Below are 22114 nucleotides of genomic sequence, written 5' to 3'. Positions count from 1 at the left end.
CTAGCCCTGTTAGGTAGCATTGACGTCTCCACCTCAGAGCTGGCACACAGGGGAGTTATTGATTAGCATTAAGCATCCATGCAGATGGCCAATAAAGAGCAGGTGAGCCAAAGAGGGCTGGGGGAGTTGGAGGAGGGGTGTGTGGGTGTGTGTGTCTTTGGCTGCAGAGAGAAGGGGGCAGGGTGTAGAGTGGCCCAAAACAACAGAAATTATGTGGAAACAGAAAAATAAGAGCAGCGATAAAGATTGAAAGATTTTTGTTTCATATAAAAATGTTTGCATTTGTAGTGATATAGAAATTATAAGTGACAATAAAACATTTCTATTGGTCATTGCTGATTTCTGAGATGCAAAATAAATCACATTTATGGAGAAAATGCAGAACAGGCTGTGTGCAGGTGCACATGAAATTAATCCTGTTGGTTTCCTAATCCAGCAGTAAGCCACGTTCACTAGTATTCCTGATCTTGCGTCTTTAATGTTTTGCCGGCTCCTGCATGCTTGTCAGGTATTGTGCTTCAGCCCCCAACTCCCCTGTCATATCTGTCACTGTGAGTACACCCTGTGCACTGTGTGTAATTCAACGATGAAGCTCAGAATACCCACACTACAATACTCCCTTAGTAGTAGACTAAAAAGTCTATTCAATGATCTGTTTTTTGTTGCATTGACTGATAATATACTATCAAACGCAAAAGCCACAGGAAACACAAATTGTCACCTTTAACGTCATATTTATTGTTATTTAGTTACTCAATAAAACATATACAGATATATACAATATGCAGGAAAACAGACGACTGCACTTTACATATTATTAAAAAAAAGAAAACCAAAAAAAGAAAACAAATATCAGTTCATAAAATGCCGTCACAGTCCTCCATCTATTGTTTCAGAAATTCAAATTCAACAGAAGCTTTATTTAAAGATTACAAGATTGCCTAACACACAGCAAATTTTCTCTTATTATACATGTGCAATACCAATAGTCTTTTTTTCAATTCCCTTATTAAACAATCCCTCAACCTCCATTTATTCAGTTCCCATTGGCTGAATTGTATAGAAGTGGTTGAGCTCATATGGTTGATAGCAGAGGTAAGTAGAAGAAGAGAAGAAAATAAAAATAAAAACAATGAGGGAAAGATGTTCTCAGCATTATAAAGATTGGAGAATTGCAACAAATTGTAAATGATTGAGGTTTCATTTTGCTTGAGAATGAGGTGTTCATAAAAAACTGTTGAGTTACATTCATGCGTATTCACCCTTTCTTTCTCTGGGTTTGCGTCTTGGTGTGTTTGTATTAAACAGTCTGCAATATTTACTAATAGGAGTGAAGAAATCTCTCCTTCTGGATGAACACATTGGATCCATAATAGTTAATGAGGCCATCAACGAATTGAAAGTCATAAGATCTTGTTCTCAACACTGGTATACAATCAGAGCCACTGATAACCGAATATCCCTTCTTCCACTTCTATTTGTTCAATCGCCTCCTTTGACATTTCTTTATTTATCTTCAACAAAGAAAATAAAAGAAAACAAAGTATTGAATTGAGGTTTTCCAGATGTGGGCATTGTAGAGAGGAGCCCGCGCTGTAAAGTCCAGCAGTGTATGTGTGTGTGAGTGTGTGTGGGTGTGTGAGTTTGTGTGTGTGTGTGTGTGAGAGAGAGAGAGAGAGAGAGAGAGAGAGAGAAAGACAGAGAGAGTGAATGCATGTTTCAGAAAAGACATGGTATTAGCATGTGTGAATGTGTGTGTGAGAGTGAGTGTGTTTGCATTTATGAGCGTAAATGTCTTTCTGTCTCTGAGCAGACACGAGCTGCTAGCGACACCATTTCCTCCTCATCATTCATATCATCTTTAAGTTGTCTCTGAAGCTTATGAAGTCTTATAAGTAATCCCGTTTTCTTCTTCCTGCTTTGTTCAAGTTAGTGCGGCCACGAATGTCCCGAACCGATTGGAGATATCAGAGTGGAGCGAACGCCAGGATGAGACGGGCCCCCCTCGACCCTTACTGTCCCCCAGCTCGTCTGTGCAGTGGACGGACAGGCACTGCAGGTGGTTCCCTCCGCTGCTCCCGCCTCCTCCTCCTCCGCCGCCTCCTCCTCCTCCGGCTCCTGGGGCCCCGGCTCCAGTCTTGCTCTGGGTCAGCTCGGACTCTGCAGACAAGAACACAGAGAGGAAAAGATTAATAATTAAGAAAAGATGAAAAACAACTTCAAGCGATTGGCATTGTCTGATGCAGATGAAGCATTTTAAAATACACACTTTTAATTAAACCAGTGTCATTTACACATCCCACTCTAAATCTGCACTGTGAAATTAATTCAACACTATTCCACCTCTTCATCAACGCGACCTGAAAGAAGAGGCTGTGAGCAAAGCTTCCTCTGCTCACACTCCTCCTCTTCATGCCTGATATACAACACACACGAGAAAACACACACATACAAACGCTTTCTCCCAGCCAGGCGTGCAAATCTGAAGCGCCCCTGGGTGACCCTCCCGGTCAGAGGGTCAAAGGGCACAGAGAATGCTGGCCTTTAACCCTGCTTGACCCAATTTACTGGTATAATGACCATGCCACGGTATCGACCCTGTGTCACCAAGGTGTGGTGCCTCGTATTAACTGGTTGCACCTATTTTACTGAAAATCCATACACAGGTTGATTACAAGACAAATAAAAAAATCTGCTGACAGCTGAGATGCATGCTTCATGTATGGAGAAAAATCACTGTGTGCCATGTAACGAAAAATATTCATTTAGGGGAAGACTGATGAGTACAAGAGGTGCTTGGCTAAACCTGACTTAAAAGCACAGCGTCACATCTTCTGGGATAGAGACTGCAGCATATTGAGGGAGAAGGGGGAAGGAATAAAGAAAAGTTCAAATGAAGGCACAAAATAGAGCGAGAGAGGGAGAGACACAGGTACTGGGAAAGAGTGTACAGTGGGGCTGTGTGTTATGACAGTATTGCACCGTTAGTTTCGGGTTTTGCCTTCAAGGAAGCCTAAAGCACGGAGAAAGTTTATGGAGCCCTCTGTAAAATCAGGCTTATTATTCTCCCATCTCCTTACCTCACTAAGACACAGCACTGCCTTGCTCAGTGTGGATGGTGAACACATCAGTGTGCTCCACAAAGACACACACAGAGCTTTAAGGTGCAGGCACATCTAGGAGCCTGAGTGTAGAGACAGGTAGGAAACAGCTCTGACAAGCTGAGTTACATGTGTCAAACGAGGAAGAGGCTGTGATAGGCGACACAGTCGACGGCACAGAGGCTGCAGATCACAACACTGCAGTCAATGTGCTGCTCACCTGAGAGTAAAGAGAAACCATATATCCACAGCCCTGTTTTCACCTTTTAAGCTCATATTTTTATGCTACTTGAACATTTTTTCACTTGTTTTCTTTCCTTCGTCTTTGCTTTCTGAAAGCCTGAGGCAGCAGTGACAAAGTGTCAACAAAACACATCCAGGGACGCCAGCCCAGGCTGATCCAGACCAGAGGGGGCAGCTAGGACAACCAAGAGAGGCAGACATGCAGGCAGTGAAGCAGGCTTGCCCCCCAGCCTGTCTGGGCTGCGACCACTGGAATGGAAAAGTGGGGGATTTGGTAAAAGGTCAGGCAGCCAAGCCTCCCGTTGTTCCCTGTTTGGTATCTCTGACTGCTGGCCTCTGTAAATTTCTCTCTCTCTCTCTCTTTCTCTCTCTCCATCTCCCTCTAAAGGACTGCAGACGTGGTGTGAGTGGGGGCTGAGAAAGTGGGGGGTGGGAGGGAGAAATGAGGATTTAGAGCAGTGTTGGTGGCGGCACTGACAAGATCTAACATTTGCCAGAGGGTCCAGTCATACACCTCAGCATGGCAGATCCCCCACCCCCTGCCAGTATCACCCCCACCATCCCAAACCCTTTTCTCCACCCCACGTCGCCCCTACACCCACTCAGACTCCCTCTTTGGAGAGCTGTGTGCCCTCCAGCACCCGCCAGCAGCTCATGCTAGCTGGGCACAGCAGGGTCCGCACCGGCCTGAATAGGCAGCCAAGCGTTCCCCTGGCTCACTGCTGACACACAGAGAACTGACAACGCGCACGGCCACAAACGCACAACAACCCAACCAACGCCGCCGCTGCCGTACACACACCAGCCCTCAGCTGCTCCACACACACACACACACACACACACACACACACACACACATATATATATGGACTTGCATGCCAAAACAGTCACACACAATCTCTGCTAGACACATCAGTTAGCTTCAATATGAGGACAGGAGCAAAAACACACTGAATAACAAGATATGCAAAATGTATATATTAATTATATAAATTATAAATTCTCTTTTTAGTACACATTTTTGATGTTCAGCATATGTATGATTTTCTATTTAAAAAAAAAAAAAAAATTTGTATTTACACCTTAGACTAATTAATGACATGCATGAAAAATAATGAATTGGCTAATGCCATTTGTTTTAATACACTTTTCTATTAGCAGTATATGCAAAAAATCCATGACTTCTAAAATAAGCCAAACACTTGACCACCACAGGATTAAAATATCACCCAGTATTACAGGGAAGCCAAAGAGGATTGAAGGGATGTGTTTTTTATGGAAAAATCAAGACACTGGCCTTAAACTGTAACCATTATCCATGGCGGGGAATTCGCTCAAGAGTGGAAACGGCGGTGTGAAATTCTACATCACACAAGTCTAAATCCAAAATCACCATGACATTTAACAAGCAGGGAAATCTTTTCACATGTGTATATAATACGATCTATCTTGTTATGGCTGTTCATTGACTAATGCAGAATTCATATCCACGGTAATATCTCAATAATAGCCTATTCATCTGAGGGGGAACAAGTGCTTAGCATCAGCAAGCAAGGGAAAAAATACTTAATAAAAAAAGGGAACAGTAACAGCACGAGCAGCTGCGCCGAGCCACAAACACACCTAAATATCCTTAACCACATTACAGCCAGAACAGATTACCACAGTGATGTGTTCAGTAAATACTGAATCTAATGTGATGCTCTTATATCGCTATATCTCTCGCCCCAAGTGCTGTACTTTGTTATTTAGTGCCTGGTGATGATGCTGACACACACACACAGAACAAAGAAGACGCACACATAGCAGCAGGGTTTTTGGAGACATCTCACACACACACACACACACACACACACACACACACACACAGCCAGAGACGATTTACAGAGATGAGTGGAGCCTGAATGCGATGAAGGCTTGGAGCACAACGCACAGCTCTGCTTGTCTGGATGACACCAATGTGTCTGTGAGCTGACGGCCTGACACGGGTTTACATGTCACACACACACACACACACACACACACACACACACACACACACACACACACACACACACACACACACACACACACACACACACACACACACACACACACACACACACACACACACACACACACACACACACACACACACACACACACACACACACACACACACACACACACACACACACACACACACAGATGTGCAATTATTTTATCAATTAGCTCAAAAAGCAACACTAAGGTAAAAAATGAGGGGAGAAACATTTGAGGTCTGCACATATATATATATTTGTATGTTAGTAAAGTAGAAAATAAGCTGAACTATATGTACTTTTTGATAGAAAATCAAATAAAATGAGCATGAGACGGTTTATATCAAAGCTCCTATTTGGTGCAAGTTTCCTCAGAGCCGTCACATTGATTTCCCAGGCCCCACAATCCCATGCGGCAGGCCTCTGCCCTTTCTATCCCGAGCTCTATAGTTCCATGACGACACTTCACCTTTGACCTCGTGCCCCCGAGGGCGCGACCCCTTCCTCTCTGAACACAAACCAGCCCTATCAGAAGGCTCCGCTCGCTGACAAAAACACCCAAAGGCCTGCGCTCCTATGACAGTGTGTGACATCAGGTCAGATTCCTTTAGCATAACAACTAGCACCACGGCCTGGTGTGAGGGCTTCTGTCTTTGTCAGCACAAAACAGCCGTCAAAATCCGGGGAGGGAGAGTCAATTTTTTTTTTTTTAGAGGGCGAGAAAAATATCTGACTTTAAACGTAAGGGTTAAAGAGCCCAACATTTCTTGGGCTTAAATGTAACAAAGTTTTCCATAAATTGCATCATTACTCTCAGAAATGACAGGACATGCAGTTTGTTCAGGACACAAAGAAAACAAAATAAAATCACTGGAGTACATTTATAAATGAAAAGTCGAAACAATATAAAAGAGGGATTGTCACAGGTACCCTCTCCCCCTAAGGTGGGTAGGCGTCCAGGGCAAGTGACGCTCTCGGCAACCAAGGCACCCTGAACTCCACCGAACTGTCGCAGTGTGACCTTTCCCTCAGAGTAGGGAGGATATCTGGAGGGAGCAGGGTGGAAGGGTGGAGGGGAGGAGGGCACATTTCTCAGGCAAGGGCACAGAGGTTATTTTGGTTTGAATTTCCTCTCTGTTCTCTGGCCTGCAACATAAAGGAAAAAAGAAAGAAGAAACTTGCCCGGGCAGGCATTGCCCCCAGCATTCGTTACCTTCTCTCCAGCAGCAACACACCCATTCCCTTTCCCTCCAACTCATCCCCCCACACACACACACACACACACACACACACACACCTCCCCCTTTGGCCACGAGAAGTGCTTAGGAAACCAGACACAAATCAGAACATGGGAAGTGATTTAGTGCCTCCTTCATAACTCACAACCATGTCCAGGACCTGTCCAGCATGTCATCTAAGTCGGTGACATATTGATCTACTTCGCTGTCTCTATTTTGTTTCAGCACAGTGAGGCACACTTTGTTTTTGTTTTTTTTACCTTTAAAAGAAAAGGTCAGACATGCATTTAAAACTGTGGCAAATTTTCAGTTCCAAGGCGCCTGAAGGAGAGAGGCCTCGTCTATGAAAATAACTATAGTAGAGGTTATTGTGAATTCTGTTCCAGGAAAAAAAATTAAATTGTGTAAACAGATTATTTTATCTGTATAATCAAATGCATTCTTTGTTTTATTGTTATTTGGCTCTTGCTGTTTTGTATTAACTAATTCCGTTTTTTTAAGTGGGGGGTATTTTTTTTTTTTAAAGAAATAGATGCAATAGATAAATGATGTGAATAAGGTACAATAGACATGGAGCATGTAACTGATGAAAAAAAGGTTTCAAGTGGAATTGAATTATTTTTATTTCCCAAATGCAAATGGAAACTATTACCCATCCCCTCGCCTCTCCAGAGAAACTACAAGCCCTCTGAAAAAAACCCCCACACTCCTCACTATCTCTCTGACTTGCTCGTTCACTCCATCACTCTCTACTTCTGTCTCCCAGGAGAAACTGCTCCAGTGTCATAACTCATTTGTCAATTCCTCAATACAAATTAAAGGCGCCTGACGACTACCTGTGTGTCTAATAACATAACCGCTGCTGGCAGCGTGACAACATCTACACCTCTGAGAAACCTGTGAACACACTCACTGACACTAGCACACACATGCACACCCTGTAAATGCTGTACATGTACGGCAGGTATTATATGAACTCAGGAGACCGTCCATACCAAACCGTTCCTTTTTCTTTTCTTGTTCGTGCAGACATTTAACAAGACAGTGGACATTTGGAGGCACGTCACATACATCCACGATCGAAGCTTTGAGACTCCTCATTCTGTGCATCTCCCAGATAAACTCAGCCTTCCATTCCCCGCTGCATCCATGGAGAACATTTACCACATGCTGAGGCAAGTTTTATTTTACTCTAACATCCTTCCCCAGGGAAAACAAAACACCGGATGAACTGCTATTTTTGAAGAGTTGAAAATCCAGCAAAGCAAAAAAAAAAAAAAAAAAAAAAAAAGGACTGACACCTTTTGTTAATCTTTTTTCTCTCTTCATCATGCAGTCACAAACACACTTCTTTAACAGGCTTCCTTTAACTGTCACTAGAGCTCAATGTCGTGCAAAAGCCCAGGAACAGGGAGCACACGCACAAGCAAGCACAAGCACGCACAAGCACGCACAAGCACATAGCATGTAAACAAACACACTACCAGGCATCTTATGGACCAGGCACTTAAAATGCACGATGGGTGTTTTTTAGCCCTGCGCTATTTACATGTCAAGTAAATGCTCTTAAATATTTTCAGCATGTTAGAATTAAGTGAGCGTTTTCATCAAGCAAGACACCTGGGATCGGGGGGGGGGGGGGGGGGGGGGGGTGAAGCTTTGAGTCTGACACTGAGTCGAAATAAATCAAACTTTGTGTCTGCAGCTGACAAATCCAAACTATTAAGTTGCAGAGTCTACAAAACCTGCCCTTCATCAGACTCTTACGTCACAGAAAAACAAAAAACATTAAGATATGCAATACTTTCTTCATCCACATATTATTCAGGAGGAAATGTTTTTCAAGATAGGATCTGTTGGTAAAATCGTGTATTTTTGTTGCATAAATCAACACTACAAACTTAAACTGGCTGTTTTTCGAAAACCCTGATGAACCTGTCAGTAACCAAGTGAACTAACAGGAGTCGCCTGAGGAGGAATTGCCACCTTTGGAAACAATATTACAAAGGCTAATTGCTATGATTATCATGATTATTATCATTACTGTAGTACAGGAGTGTGCGGCAGGCTGGTTGGATTTATGTTGTTGAAAACGTCAATATGAAACACCTTGTAATGACAGGTAAAGAACACACACTGCCCCGAGCTGTTTTTCCCACATTCAAGCATGTGCCAATCACTTGCGTCTTTTTTTAGAAATAGAAATTACTGGTGCGATTTGTGAGCTTGTTGTCGCGCTAAAATGTCAAAGGCAGGTAGTCTCACAGGAACGTGTGCTCCATAGTGGAATATCAATACAGCTCCTTCTGCAGATTTAAGTGCTTTCTAGTTGGTGTAATAAGATGCAAGTTCCCTTTTTTCCCCCCAAACCTGTCAAAGTCAGAGCGAGGGAGATTTGATCATTATTAGAGCTGTTTATGGGCTGATTACTGAGACTGAGGAGTGAAACTATTCCACAGGGTCAACTGTGAAGTGTTTTAACTGTGCTGATAAAAAAAAAAAAAGTGCATGTGGCAAAAAGTAGAAATAAAAATAACTGAATCACTTCCTACGCCTGATGGTGGCCTGTTATCAAGACTTTGCACGAGTTTCCAAACGAACGGTCAGCTTCTGGCTAAGATATACTGAAGAGAAGGGAAGAGGAAGAGTGTAACTATTTCTCTGAAAAGAGGAAATAATATTAACTGACACCACACAAGGACAGTTACTAGTGTGCACCTCAAGTCCATATTTAGTGGGAAGAGACGACACGGTGCTGCACAGTAGAGTCTGAGCTTACAGCGGCAGGTAAAACCGGGCTACAGTGAAAAAACTTGAGCTACATGCTGTCACAGAGGAGGCCAAACATGGGGTCCAAAGGGAGCCATTACTGCAGCATGTGTCACTTTAAACAGGCTGACAGGGGCCACAGAGAGGGGGGAGATGGGGTGCACTGGGTGAACTGGCATCAGCTTTAAGCACAGTTTAACTTGATCCTCATACGTTCAGCGCATATCAACGTTTAGGTAACAAACAATGTAAATTTATGCTGTGTCGTCTTTGAATGATAGCAAACTGGTGGCTCGTGTATTCTCTTTTGCACATAGAGCATTAACACAAACACAAGTAGCAACAAAATGACCTGGGCTCCCTCTGAAGTTCTAAATTACTGTACAATAGGCACCTATAGAGTGAAACATTCACCTCATGTGACTAAACTGACCCATGACCCCCAGCTCTTTTAATGTCACTGCATTCTGAGGCAAACCAAAAGAACACACTACATCGATTTCAGTTCTCACGACGTTACAGTTCACTTCCCATGCAAAAGAACGAAAACACTAAGACCTTAAAACAACAAATACAGACCTTGTATCAGGTCTTACTACGAAATCTAAACTCTCAGCAGGCAATTCCATATTTAGACAAACTCTGGTCAAAGTTTAACCCCTTTAAACTAAACTATCACCTCGGCTTGTAAGTATTAAAAAATATTTAAGTGCATTTCCTTTGAATTATAAATCGGAATATGTGTCTCATGTGTTTTTTAAGACTGTTCACAATTAAACGTATAAACCTGACTGAACCAAACACCACTGGGAAAGAAGGAAATGAGTTAAAGTAGAAATGAATCTGCATAATTCTACAACACGTTTGAGAGAGCACAATAAGGCATATTAAAAAAATGTCATTGTGAGGACACAGGTCGTCTTTGGAAGTTTAAAAAATACAAATACATTGTATCCACCACATTAGGAAAAGGCGTATAGAACCATTTAGAATATCTCCACAAGAAAAGATGACATGATCTTGTAATTCTAATTATAATGTTATTATAACTTAATAGACGTATAAAAAAATATATTCCACTGTCACTGGAACTACATAAATAATTTCACCCTAATGAAAATTATGATCTTTTGCAATATTTCCGAGTAACATCTAGTTAATGCTAATGGACTAATGAATTGGCCTGATTTATTTCACATTAGTGTCACTGACATTATCTCCCCAAAGGCAGAATTTTGTTCACAGGACTGAGAACTCCACTTACTGGTCCGGGTGGATATTTTTTTGCAGCGTGAAAAGCCTGTGGGATGTTGGCTCTTATGGAAGTGCACTGTGGGCTATGACTTATCTTAAATTATTATGTTATTTTGCTCCCTTCTGTGTAGCCTAAGCATCAGATTCAATCACAAAATCCCCCTCCCCTCCCAAATACACCTCCACCCTTTTTTTCATCTCTGCTGTCTGAGGCACTCAAATGAGAAACTGTCAGGAGCCGTGATTTGTGCTAACTAGCTATCGATCGCTCCCGAGCTGCATGCCTCATGTCCATGCAGGGAGGACTGAGAGACGAGAGGAGACGAGGGGAGGACAGGAGGAGAGGAGGAAAGGAGAGGAGGAGAGGAGATACAAGGAGACAAGATGGAAGAGAAGAAATTAGACTGTTCTGCTTTTAAATAGCTACCTATTTTTTTTGTCAATTTCTAATGTGCTATCAGTCTCAGAGTAATTAAATGATCAGAGCAACAGAGTGAGCCTATGCTTATCAGTTTTGGGTTTCTGACTCAGGATAAAACTCATTAATCAATATCAAAAGTGATGATGTTACTTATCACGTTCTGGCATCATTTGGCATTATTCTTTTTTCCTACTATCTTGTGCTTTTTCTTTGCTTGTTTTTTTTTTTTTTTTTTTTTTTTTTAACCAAATTGTTTTTAATTAAATAACTAGACATGTGCCTCTTGTGTTTAGCATGAGGATCAATTGTGTCTTAGCTGAGACGATCAGTGGTGTAATGAAGAGAACAGAAAAACAAAGCTGAAATGTATGACTTTTGGTCATTTTGGCTAAAAAATAAATGTTAAATAGTTTATTAGGCTGTTTGTTGTTTTTATTATCCAAATTTTCGTTTTGCCAACATTAGTCGAAATGGTGAGTTACACAGCTCTTACCGAAGTACTTAGTTTTCCCACCCGACACCCTGTGCTCAGCTTCACATAAGCAAAACGCCTGGACCCCAGACTCCGTGCGCGCGCCCGCCCCTCTCTGCACCCGCACCGATCAGAACAAAGAGGCGCTCGAGACGCGCTGAGCGCTATCCACACAGACATGAATCCTAACGTTATTATATATCCATTAATTCACATCGACCGAGGGAAGAGTTTTTTTTACATTATTCAAGCAGCAACGTTAAGCACCTCCGTCTACGGTTTGGAAACCACACACGTAAAAACACAAATTGACAAGAAAAAAAAAGAACCGTTTAAAATAATTAAATATATGAACAAAAAGCCTCCATGAAACTTACACATTTTAATTGCGACTACAACTTTCCTTATTCTGCAATAATAATTAATATTTTTGCCTACCATTTGCTTTATTTAATATTAATGCACACAAACTAATATTAAAAGATCACTATTTAAAATAAGGTAATACAATAATTAATTTAATGTATTATTATTATTATCAATAATAATTAATAATAACAATTATTATTATTAAAAATAATTAATAAAAATAATTAGGGAGGTGAATGAAAAGAGAAGATGAAACCACACAGCAACGTACAAGTTAAACTATTCCTCAGCACTTCCATATCATCATAAAAACAATTATGCTACATTAAATATATTGAACAATTAACCATCAAGTGCTTATCATGAAATCTCCGTCTACTAGAAATATTTCTTCTGTTGGTTTAGAGCTGTAGATTTTACATTAGCTATCATAAACTTTCTGTAGTGAAAAAAACCGAATCTACAAAGATAATTTACTCCGATTAAGGTAGATAGTAGTTATTATTATGTCGTTCAAAAGTGAAGAAATATTTTTAAATAACAGATAGTCGGTTAAGAATATAAACACCTAGTCTACATTTTAACTTATTTCTAAAAAGTGTTTGAAAAAATCAAATGCAAGTATTTTCCACACAAAAAAAATCAAATAAAAACGTATCTATTCACTTCAGCATGATATGTAAACTTTGAAATCCTGTCCTGCCAATCTAAAATCAATCTACATTGAGCAGCTCTGTATTATCCCCTGATAATAACAAAAACAAACACGTAACAAGGCGAGGGAAACCCCGCTGCGCGAATGCATATCCTCAAAAAGCTATTAATCTTCTCAATGTAGTTGTTCACCCTGAAAACCGAGATAAAGAACCACAGGAAATGTTTACTTTTCTTGAGCTGCTCTTTTGAAGGGCTTTAACAATGAGGAATCTTAGAAAAAAACAATGCAAAAAAATACAAGGATTACTTTGTTCAGTCAGATGGCACTTAAAGTGGCCATTCTGATAACCATTTTTTTAATATCTTCTTCACGGACCAATTCAACGAGAATATTACTGCATAAATCGAGTTTTTTCAAAGATATTGATGCTTCCATCATTATATGTAAAAATTTCCTATAGGCATAACCTTTAAAATACAAAGACAGACGTTAAACAGAGACAGCTGCTTTCTGACGCACAGTATGAACTATCTACCATCAGCGTTCACAGAGCAGCTTTACTTGTTATTTAACTGATACACGTGATTATTATTTTTAGAATATGTGAAAAATATATGTTATAAGGAAACAAATGTTGTGAGAAAAATAGATTTGTTAATATAGTCTGTGCTGCATGTGTGAATGACCACAAAGTGAAAATAAAAAAGAAGAAGAAAAAGAGGTAAAGATTAGCCAAATATATGAAGCAGTTTTTATTTACCTTCTTTACTGTTGTTTTGGCTCTTATTTTTTTCCCATGGTCCCATGGCCTTGTCATCCTCTGACCCGTCCATCATGGCCTTGTCACTGGGCACGTACCAGGTGGCGTGCTGCTCTGCCATGAGGGTGTCAAGGTCAATGGTGCCCATTGAGCCCTTACCAGCATCCGGGCTGCAGCCTGCCAGCTCATTGTCTCCATTCTGCGATGGACAGTCGCCATTCTTCTTGCCATTCTTCATGGCCAGGGGCTGGTCCTCAGAGATACTGAACTGCTGCCGCTGGAGCTGGATCTGGGCCTGCAGAATCTCCAGAGGATGGATTTCATCCTGGCCAGAGGTGCTGGATGGGGTGCGTACCTGCTCCACCCCAGGAGTGCCTGGGTGGCTGACACCATTGGCCCCTGTGCCCCCACCAGCATTTAGTCCATAGCTGTCTGGTGTCGAGGTAGTATGATTGTTGATGCCCATGCCAAGGGGCTTCTGTCCATTTATCAAGCCATGATCACCCCTCTGTATTTTGGGTGAGCCGGTGATCATAGGGCTGCGGTTAGGCTTTGTTGCAGAGGCCCCTCCTGCGTCTGAGCTGGAGGATACCTCGTCCTCGTTGCCGTAGTGGGTGCTGACATCGTCAGGAAAGTCCACTCGAGGTGAGCTGCTGTCAGACTTGGCAACACTTTGAATGCCACTGTCCAAAGATGACATCAGATCAGCCTGGTCCCCCAACATTAGGTCACCTCCTTTTCCCCAAGATGGCGATTGGAGGTGTTTCTCATGGGGCGTGCCCCCACCCCTCTCCCCAACGCCAGCCGAGGGGGTCTGCTGGCCTGGACTTACAACAGGGTTAACATTGTCAGAGGAAAAAAAAATTCCAGGGCTCACATGTCCACTGTCTCTTTTTCTCCTCCCTCTCCCTCTCCCACTCCCTGTTGTTGCCTTCCCCTCACTGCACGGGGTAGCGTCCATGTTGAAAGTTGGGGAGAGGGCACTGGCTTCCCCCTGCACCGTCTGGCTTTGACTTGCAGGCTTAGAGTTGCTATTCCCGGTGCCAGGCATCTGGCTGTTCTGGGAAGTGCTGCTCTGAAAATATTCAGGACCAGCACTGCCAGTGCCATTAGATGTGCTGCTATTAATGTCCTGCTCCGTCTGACTCAGTTTTCGCTTGCCCTCATTTTGGTTCTTCTTGTTGAATGTTACGTTAAGATTGGGGGCCCCTAGGCTGGCTATCATGTTCTGGCAGGCTGTGGAAAGGGCCGCCAGGCAGCTCTGACCAAACACACTGTCTTTAGAGCTGGTTTTGTTAAAGTTCCCCAGGGACAGAGCTCCTAACTTACTAACAGATGACCGCTGGCCTGAGGGGAACTCAGACTGAGGAGGATATGTCCCTGGTGAGGTGCTCACCCCCTGGGGGCCACTGTGGGGCGGCCCTTGACGGTTACCCCCTCCGTAGGGAAACGTTGGTTGTGCCCCCATCGGAGGTGCAGGGAAATCAGCTGGCCGCCTTTCTGCCGGTGCATTGGGGTGCCCTGTTCCTGCTCCTGGACTCTGCATCTGCGAGAGGTTGCCCATGTTGGTGCTGAATTGTGAGTGCATGCCCGGGGAATGGAGAGCCGGAACATGGCCATCTCCTGGTATTCTCATGGGCTCCTGCATGCCCATGCCTGGCCTAAACATCATCCCAGCCCCATTCTGCTGCATCCCCATGTCATGAGGCCCTGATTCATTTCCCGCTCCACCCATACGCCTTGACATCATCTCTCCTGCCGGGTGGGACCCTTGGAACCAGGAAGTCTCCTGAGTTACATGAGGATTTTGTCCATCAATGTTGGGCATCCTGCCTCCACTCTCCCTGTCAAAGTTAGGCTGTGGCATGTTCCCTACTGGGCCTCCGTGAGCCATTGGGCCAGGAGGAACATCACCGTGGTGACCCAGCTGCTGCAGGCTGGGCTGCCTCATTCTCTGCTGCTGGTTTCGAGAGGCCATCTGTTTGATCATCATGGCTGCATTCTGACGCTGCTGTAGAGACTGCTGCTCTGGCCCTGGATGCTGCAGGGGACCTGGTGGGAAACCTTCACTCACAGGAGGGGTGAACTCTCCGGGCAGGCCAGGGTAGGCAGAAGGAGAGAGGTGGTTATCCATTCCACCACACCAGCCTTCACTGCCATGTGCATTTGGAAAGTCAAATCTAGGCCTTTTGGCCATGTTCATATAAGGAGAGTCAAAGTGTTGCAGCCTCTGGTTTGGGGGCTGCTGGGAGGGAGGAGGAGCTGGCTGTTGCATATTAAACATGGGGTCCCCATAGGGGTGCAGCCCCCTATTTTCCAGTCTGTGAATGGGATATTCAAACTGGTTGTGTTGGCCAGGCATCATGACCCCTCCGTCCAGAATGTTAGGGTTAGTAGAGCCGGGCTCTGCCTGAGGGGGTCTGGGGTGGCCAGGGGGACATGAGTTCTGTCTGGCTATCAAGCCAGCCTGTTGTTGCTGTTGCATGAGAGGATGTCTCGCACTGACCCCCGGCTCCATTCCCACGGGCACCTTCCGGCCGTTTCCAAAACGCTCAAAAAACACACCATGCTGAGGCTGCTGGGGTTGTGGTGGCGGCGGCTGGTGTCCCTTTGAGATGCCCTGCATACCTGGTGTCCGTGGCATGCCACTGTTCCCTGGAAAATTCCCACCAGGAACTGGCCTCCCTGGCCCAAAATGGGGTATCTGAGATTCTGTTTCTGATGGGGAAAATACATGGACATCAAAATGTCCAGATGGAGGCTCACTTGGGAAGTTATACTCTAATCCCTCTACAGCTCCCTGGTTGGGCATCCGCCGAGGCTCCAGGCTGTGAGACTCAGAGGATGAGGATGAGGAAGAAGGGAGCCCATGGAAGGATGCCGCTCTATTAGGTGACTGGTCCAGGGGTAGACAGGGGGCAGGGACAGCATGGCTGCCACTGGGAGGCCCGTGATGTTGAAAGTCAGGCATGTTACCAGGCCGCTGCTGCTGCTGCTGCTGCTGCTGCTGCTGGGGGAAGCCGTCCCCTGCCTGCCCCTCAGTGAGAGGATCAAATCCTTCTCCAAAGCCCTGCTGTGGTCCCATGCCATTGTTGTTGTAGCCCATTAGCCTGCCACCATGCAGGCATGATGAGCCAGGCTCTGGGCCTCCAAAATTCCCACTGAAATGAGGGTGAGGTTGGTGGGGATGAGGTTGATGGCTGTGAGGATGCCCTTGATGAGGTTGCTGGTTGTTGAAAAATCCATGCATGGGTCCTTGCTGCTGCTGCTGCTGAAGTCCGCCGCCTGCATGCATGTCCGAGTGGCCCCGCGGATGAAAGCCCCCGTACTGCTCTCCGTTCATGTTCATGTTAAGCCCGAGCATTTGCGGCTCGCTCAGAGGGCCCATACCGGGCTCCACTGCTCCCGGTGGGCCTCCAGCGTGAAAACCCGGGCTTTTATAATGAGAGCCCATGTTCAGTCTCGGTTGGTTTATGTTTCTCTCTGACTGGCCAGGGTTTCTGCTATTAATCTGAGAACCAAACTGCTCCAGCCCAAACATACTCCCATGCAATCAATCCCACATGACGGCCAGTTTGCCAGACATCGACACACTGTCTGTTTTCCGTCTGTCCGCAAAAGCAAAAAAGTGGAAAAAAAGATATACAAAAAAAAAACTAATCAAACATTTATGACACACAACTGATTAAACTGCTTAATCTACTAATTAAAATGTTAAAACTCACCAAATAACTTCTCATTGTTGTGAATAAACTGTTTTTTGTTTTTCAAATTATCCAAGGACGCAAAGAGAAGAGGGGACACACCGTGTCCAATTACGCACGCAACTGCGTTCCTGCTCCTGCTCCTGCCTTTAACGCGTGCACTTTAATTGATCTTCTTTTTGTCTATTATTTACCAAACAGATAAAAAAAAAAAAACTCTGCTCAAGTGACCTATCATATTTTAAAGTTTGTCTGTGCGCGTTTATCCAAGCGTAACTTGTGAATAAAATACCTCACTTGCAAACTAAAAGAAAAACCCAGAAGACCTGGAGCAGTCAAACAGGGAATTGGACCATTTCACTCTTCTAATTCATGATTCCAGTCCAATGTCAAATGTCCCAGAGCGACTTTTGGCGTCAGGTCCCATACTGGAAACAATAAAAAGTCCAAGTGGAGCCGTGTGGTTTAAATTTCCTCTGTGAAAAATCCCTCTTTAAATAAATGTCTTCAAAATCACGATCACTGCTGCACAGGCATAAAGGCAAAAGTCCAGTGTGATTACGAAGTCCACACACGGGTCTCCAACCCAGGCACCGGAGAACCGGAGCGTCCGTTTGCGCGACCCGAACGGGGAGCAGCGCGGCGTGCACTACCCGCACTCAACCACCACAGAGCGGCTTGACAGCATCCTCCACCCGCTGCCGGTCATGCGCCTTGCAGAGAAGCGCCTTGCTTTATGTCCTTCAAATGCGTTGCGCTCCTAACTTACTCGTCCCTCCGTTTACCGAGTCGTGTCTGCTGTGGTCTGAGCGCACTGGGGAGCGATTCACAGATACACTCTCACTCTGCTCTGCCGCTCGGCGCTGTGTGAGATCAACGCGTCCACAAGAACCAGCAACAAGTTTTGCATTTCTACAGCCGCTTCCATGCAGGAGGTCTCAGCCAATCAGAGGGGCCAGAGAAAGCTTCGGGGGCGGGACAAATGCTTTTAAGGTGGTCTACTGAGTCAATGGTAGGCTGATTGTAAAGATGTGTGTGTAAATCAAATCTTTAGGAATTGCTTTCACTTAAATTGTAATGTTCTGACCTAAACATCTGGCGTGTGTTGTCCCATTTAAAGCTACAATCTGATTTGAACTGAACACAGTATCGCAAACAATATAATTAATTTCCTGAGGATTGTCTTTTCTCTCCCTAAACCGTAGTTGTAGCTAGTCTACATTTTTGCCATTTTCTAAACCTCGACTGGAAAGTAAAACTCCACATAATGCCCTTTTGTATGTTACTTTAGGCTTTTCTTTGAACAAACCTTTTTTAAGCTCTTGCATCCATTGATCCATGCAGCGACCAGCACTTATGTGAACCTTTATTGTCACGATTAGTAGCCTGCATGTTTTTTTTTTTTTATAAAACGGTAAATTACATCAGCTGCAATGCTGCAGTTAAACAACTAAACGACTTGTTCACACAGGTAGGCTACTGGAAATGAAAAGTCTTAGTTTAAATCAAAATTCCTGGTCGAACCACATCATAAATACACTTTAACCAGGATTCCAAATTGGCATTACTAAAGTAATTCACAGCAGGTGATGTCAAATCCATTTGTTTTAAATATATGGATCGATAATGATACTGCAATAAAGTTTGAAATCAGCTAATATCCTAGAGTGAGTCACTCACACACTTGGGACCAATCATGACTTCTGAGTGTGAATCTGTGTCCCAATGGGAGAAAAAAAAAATCCTCCTTAACAGACAGTCTGAACTAAATCATGTGGATGATATTGGGCTTCAGCTCCGATATTCAATAACTTTCTCTTAGTATAATAGTCTGTAAATCAGAACATTTTTGCATGACCAATATAAGAAAACCCACATGGCTTCATACGTATGTGTAATGTGTCATTTTGATAGGTGCAAAAACTTAAATACAAAAATAAAGTAACCCCTTTTATATTTATTCATGTTCACTTCATGGCTTGTTTTTGCACAACACTGTTTTATTTTCTGTTACGTAAATCGAAATGAGTCATAACGATTTCTGTTATTCACACGTGTGTGTTTGGGTGGATTTATCCGCCCTGCTGTGAAGTTTTCGGGCACCTTGGATGTTGCTCTTCTTTTCATGATCAAATTTCATATTCTTATCTGTGTGCAACAAAACCTCTTCGTAAAAATATAGATGTATAATCGATATATTAAATGAATCTTACAATAAAACCCGGGATGTCTGCCTGCCCATACAGATGAAGGGAACTCTGTGATTGTTTGTATTAAAGTAAAACAAAAAGGAACATCGAACAAAACGTTGCCTATTTCTATTCACCACTTTAGGTATTTTCTGTGGTAAAAGGACAACAAGATATTGTGCTTTTCCACCGTTGTGGACAGTGGACATGAAGAGAATTTGGTGTCAGGCAGCTCTGTGTAGCTGTAAAAGGAGGAACCAAAAGGACTTTTACCAAACAGACACAGTGCCACCTAGCGGCTGGCGTCAGAGTGAGCCGTAGGTAATGTCACATTTTCATGCTGGAATCTGTTTTACATGATATGAAAAATGTATGTCTGGGTTGTGGATATAATTTAAAATTCTGCTTTAGTTATTTAATTTTGAATAACGATCAATGACAAAAAAATATGAAATATGTTTTAATTCATGATATAAAATCATGACAAATAATTGAAAATAGATAAATTAATTTACCACTGAGCCCTGCCGCTGGAGGAGCCGGCTGTATGACAGGGCTGAAGACAGGTCAGGACAAGGCACTGAGAGGTTTTTGGAAGGCGTGTGTGTATATTTAGAATTTTGGGTTTGTGGATGTGCAATCATTTCAAGAGAGGAGAGGACAGCAGCCTCAGAGCGAGGAGACAGGGCTCGGCGGTGGCGGCGTTTTGAAGCAGACATAGTGTGGAGTGCCTGTCTCCTGGAGAAGAGGGGAGAGCATGTTGAGCTGTTGAGATGTTCTGAAGGATGCTGTGCTTGTGGGGCGTGCTGCTATAAAAAAACACAATTTTCTCAGTCGACACCTTGCACGATGAGTGCCTTCATATTTTCGAGTCAGCTGGATGCAGCATAATTAGAGCTTTAACCAGACAAACACATTTAAAGCTGTTTTATCTTCATGAAAAGTAGGGTTTGTGCTCATCTGTTTCAAAGGTAAAGGGATATTGTTTCATAAAAATATCATGTATCCCAAGAAACAAGTGGTCTGAAGCTCTGAAGCAGAAAAAGATAAAAAAAATCAAGATATTGTTCTATCTGACTGAAATGGTAATTCCCCTGTGATCCAGCTCCTGCTGGCTCTGTCTACAGTCCTCTCAAGTGGAGACAGACAAGTTAAGTATGACAAACCGATGGCATGGTCTCTCTCCCCCTGAGTCCCCAGTGATGATAAATGCAGCTCTGAGCTGCTGCTGAGGCGACTCCATGACAATGGACAGTCTACAGGCTCTCCAGCACTGTCACAATACCACTCTTCTCTGCAGTGATTTAGCACTCAATTTGTCTCAATATTTTACTCAATTGGACAAGATAGCAGAAGAGGGTGCCCTCCTACAGTCTTAATTCATAGTGTTAAGCTTTTTCTCACAGAGACATATATTACATGGGGGGGGCTGCCCAAAGAGACAGTTCCTTCCCTTGTTGAGGGGACAGCGTCCTGTGCTGTTAAGGCGTTGTGGAGCGGAGCCTGTGTGCGTCCTCTATGGGCCTGTCACTCAGCCGAGCCATCACAGCTCCCTGGGTCAGCCTGGGTTAAGCAGCATCTGTCATCCAGAGAAGCACCATTGTATTAGGAGGAGGGGATGTGACAGAGAGCCCCCCCCCACCCGATTGGCTCCACACCTCTTCCACCTCTCTCAGAACAACAGGAAAACTCAGGAGAATCTCTGCGGCTAACTTTGACCCAAGCCTGGAGGATGAGGAAGCACTTGTGACATCACTGCCATCCCCTGTACGCCAAAAATAATTTTCCTCTCTCGGAAAAACTGCTGCTCCTGGACACATCTGGCCCCAGGGGACGGCCACATACTGTACACAAACATGGCACTAAACCAAGCTAAATGTACACAGTGCCTCTTCCTCCTAAAAAAGATCTCACCCCTGTGTGTGTTCTTGTGGCAGGAAATGCAGCAACAGAGGTAAACACTTTTTTGTACATGACGGAGACCTACAGCCACACTTCATTTTGACACATCTAAGAAAACTGTTTCTTCTACTGGTATGTACTGAAGCAATGAGCTAGTCTTCTGGCAATCTCTAAGTGTTTTTCAGCCCTCAGTATCGAGTCATTCTTCGGCAACATGCCTGGATGTCCTGCTGTGTCACGTCTTAAGCCTCCCTTTGAGATTCATTTCTCCTCTTCATCTGTTGCCTCATCTATTTAAATGACAGGGGCTCACTCATGACACGTCCCTTCATCTTCTCAGGGAGGGAGACACATGGACGGATGGATACATGCCTACTGTAGACGACTGCGAGCTGCCACTAAACAGGAGGTGTGTGGGCGAGCCTGCCCATCTCCGCTTTTAGAAACAGCATTATTTGCTTGTTCTGGGGCAGATATGACTGGTTTCCTTGCAGCAGGCACATGTGACCATTCCTACACAAACAATAAAACAGCGGATATCTCAGGCAGCAGACTGGCAGCTCTTCCTGCTCTTCAGCACCGATTCTGCTATTATTGTGTGACTCTTTTGACCTGCAGGTCACTGAAAGTGTAGTCTGTGCTGGAGTCATGATTCACTTTTCTGAAGGGGGGGGGGGGGGTGGTTATCTTATCTGATGTGCTTTTACAGTAGAGAGCTTAAATGTCCAGTCAAGCCTCAGCCCTTGTCTAAGCTGATCAAGCTTGAGTAACATTGTCGAACAAAATGCATATTATTGTAATGGTTACTGTAAAGGCTTATTATAAAGACTGGTAGTATTCACATATATTTGCTTGCTAGTGCCATCAGCTGGTCATCAGGGAGAAATTTGAAACCAATAGATCTAATTACAATATAAGCATATGACTCCTGAGCAAACCAGTGGCTGCCCATGGATGAAGCCTTAACTTGCAGAAACTTTTTTTTTTGTCATCCTGGCCTAAGTGTGTAGCTA

General features: G+C 43.8%; 1 protein-coding gene across 2 annotated transcripts; it reads right to left on the bottom strand.

Annotated features, from left to right (window-relative positions):
• Positions 1–714: 714 nt before the first annotated feature.
• On the bottom strand, positions 715–17891 carry mn1b (meningioma 1b). 2 transcript variants are annotated; one of them, XM_061037791.1, is made up of 3 exons: positions 17032–17891; positions 13307–16914; positions 715–2160 (listed from the first exon to the last, which is right to left on the bottom strand). In XM_061037791.1, exons 2-3 carry the CDS (start codon positions 16845–16847, stop codon positions 1925–1927), a joined length of 3777 nt encoding a protein of 1258 aa, XP_060893774.1. In that variant the 5' UTR covers positions 16848–16914; positions 17032–17891; the 3' UTR covers positions 715–1924. The 2 variants fall into 2 exon arrangements, with proteins under 2 accessions (XP_060893774.1, XP_060893773.1); XM_061037790.1 differs by having other exon boundaries at positions 13307–17891.
• Between the last annotated feature and the right edge of the window lie 4223 nt (positions 17892–22114).

Source organism: Labrus mixtus, chromosome 5, assembly GCF_963584025.1.
Source record: "Labrus mixtus chromosome 5, fLabMix1.1, whole genome shotgun sequence".
Taxonomy (NCBI): Eukaryota; Metazoa; Chordata; class Actinopteri; order Labriformes; family Labridae; genus Labrus; species Labrus mixtus.
Note: the sequence above shows the minus strand (reverse complement) of the source record. Positions and strands in the feature narration are given on the sequence as shown.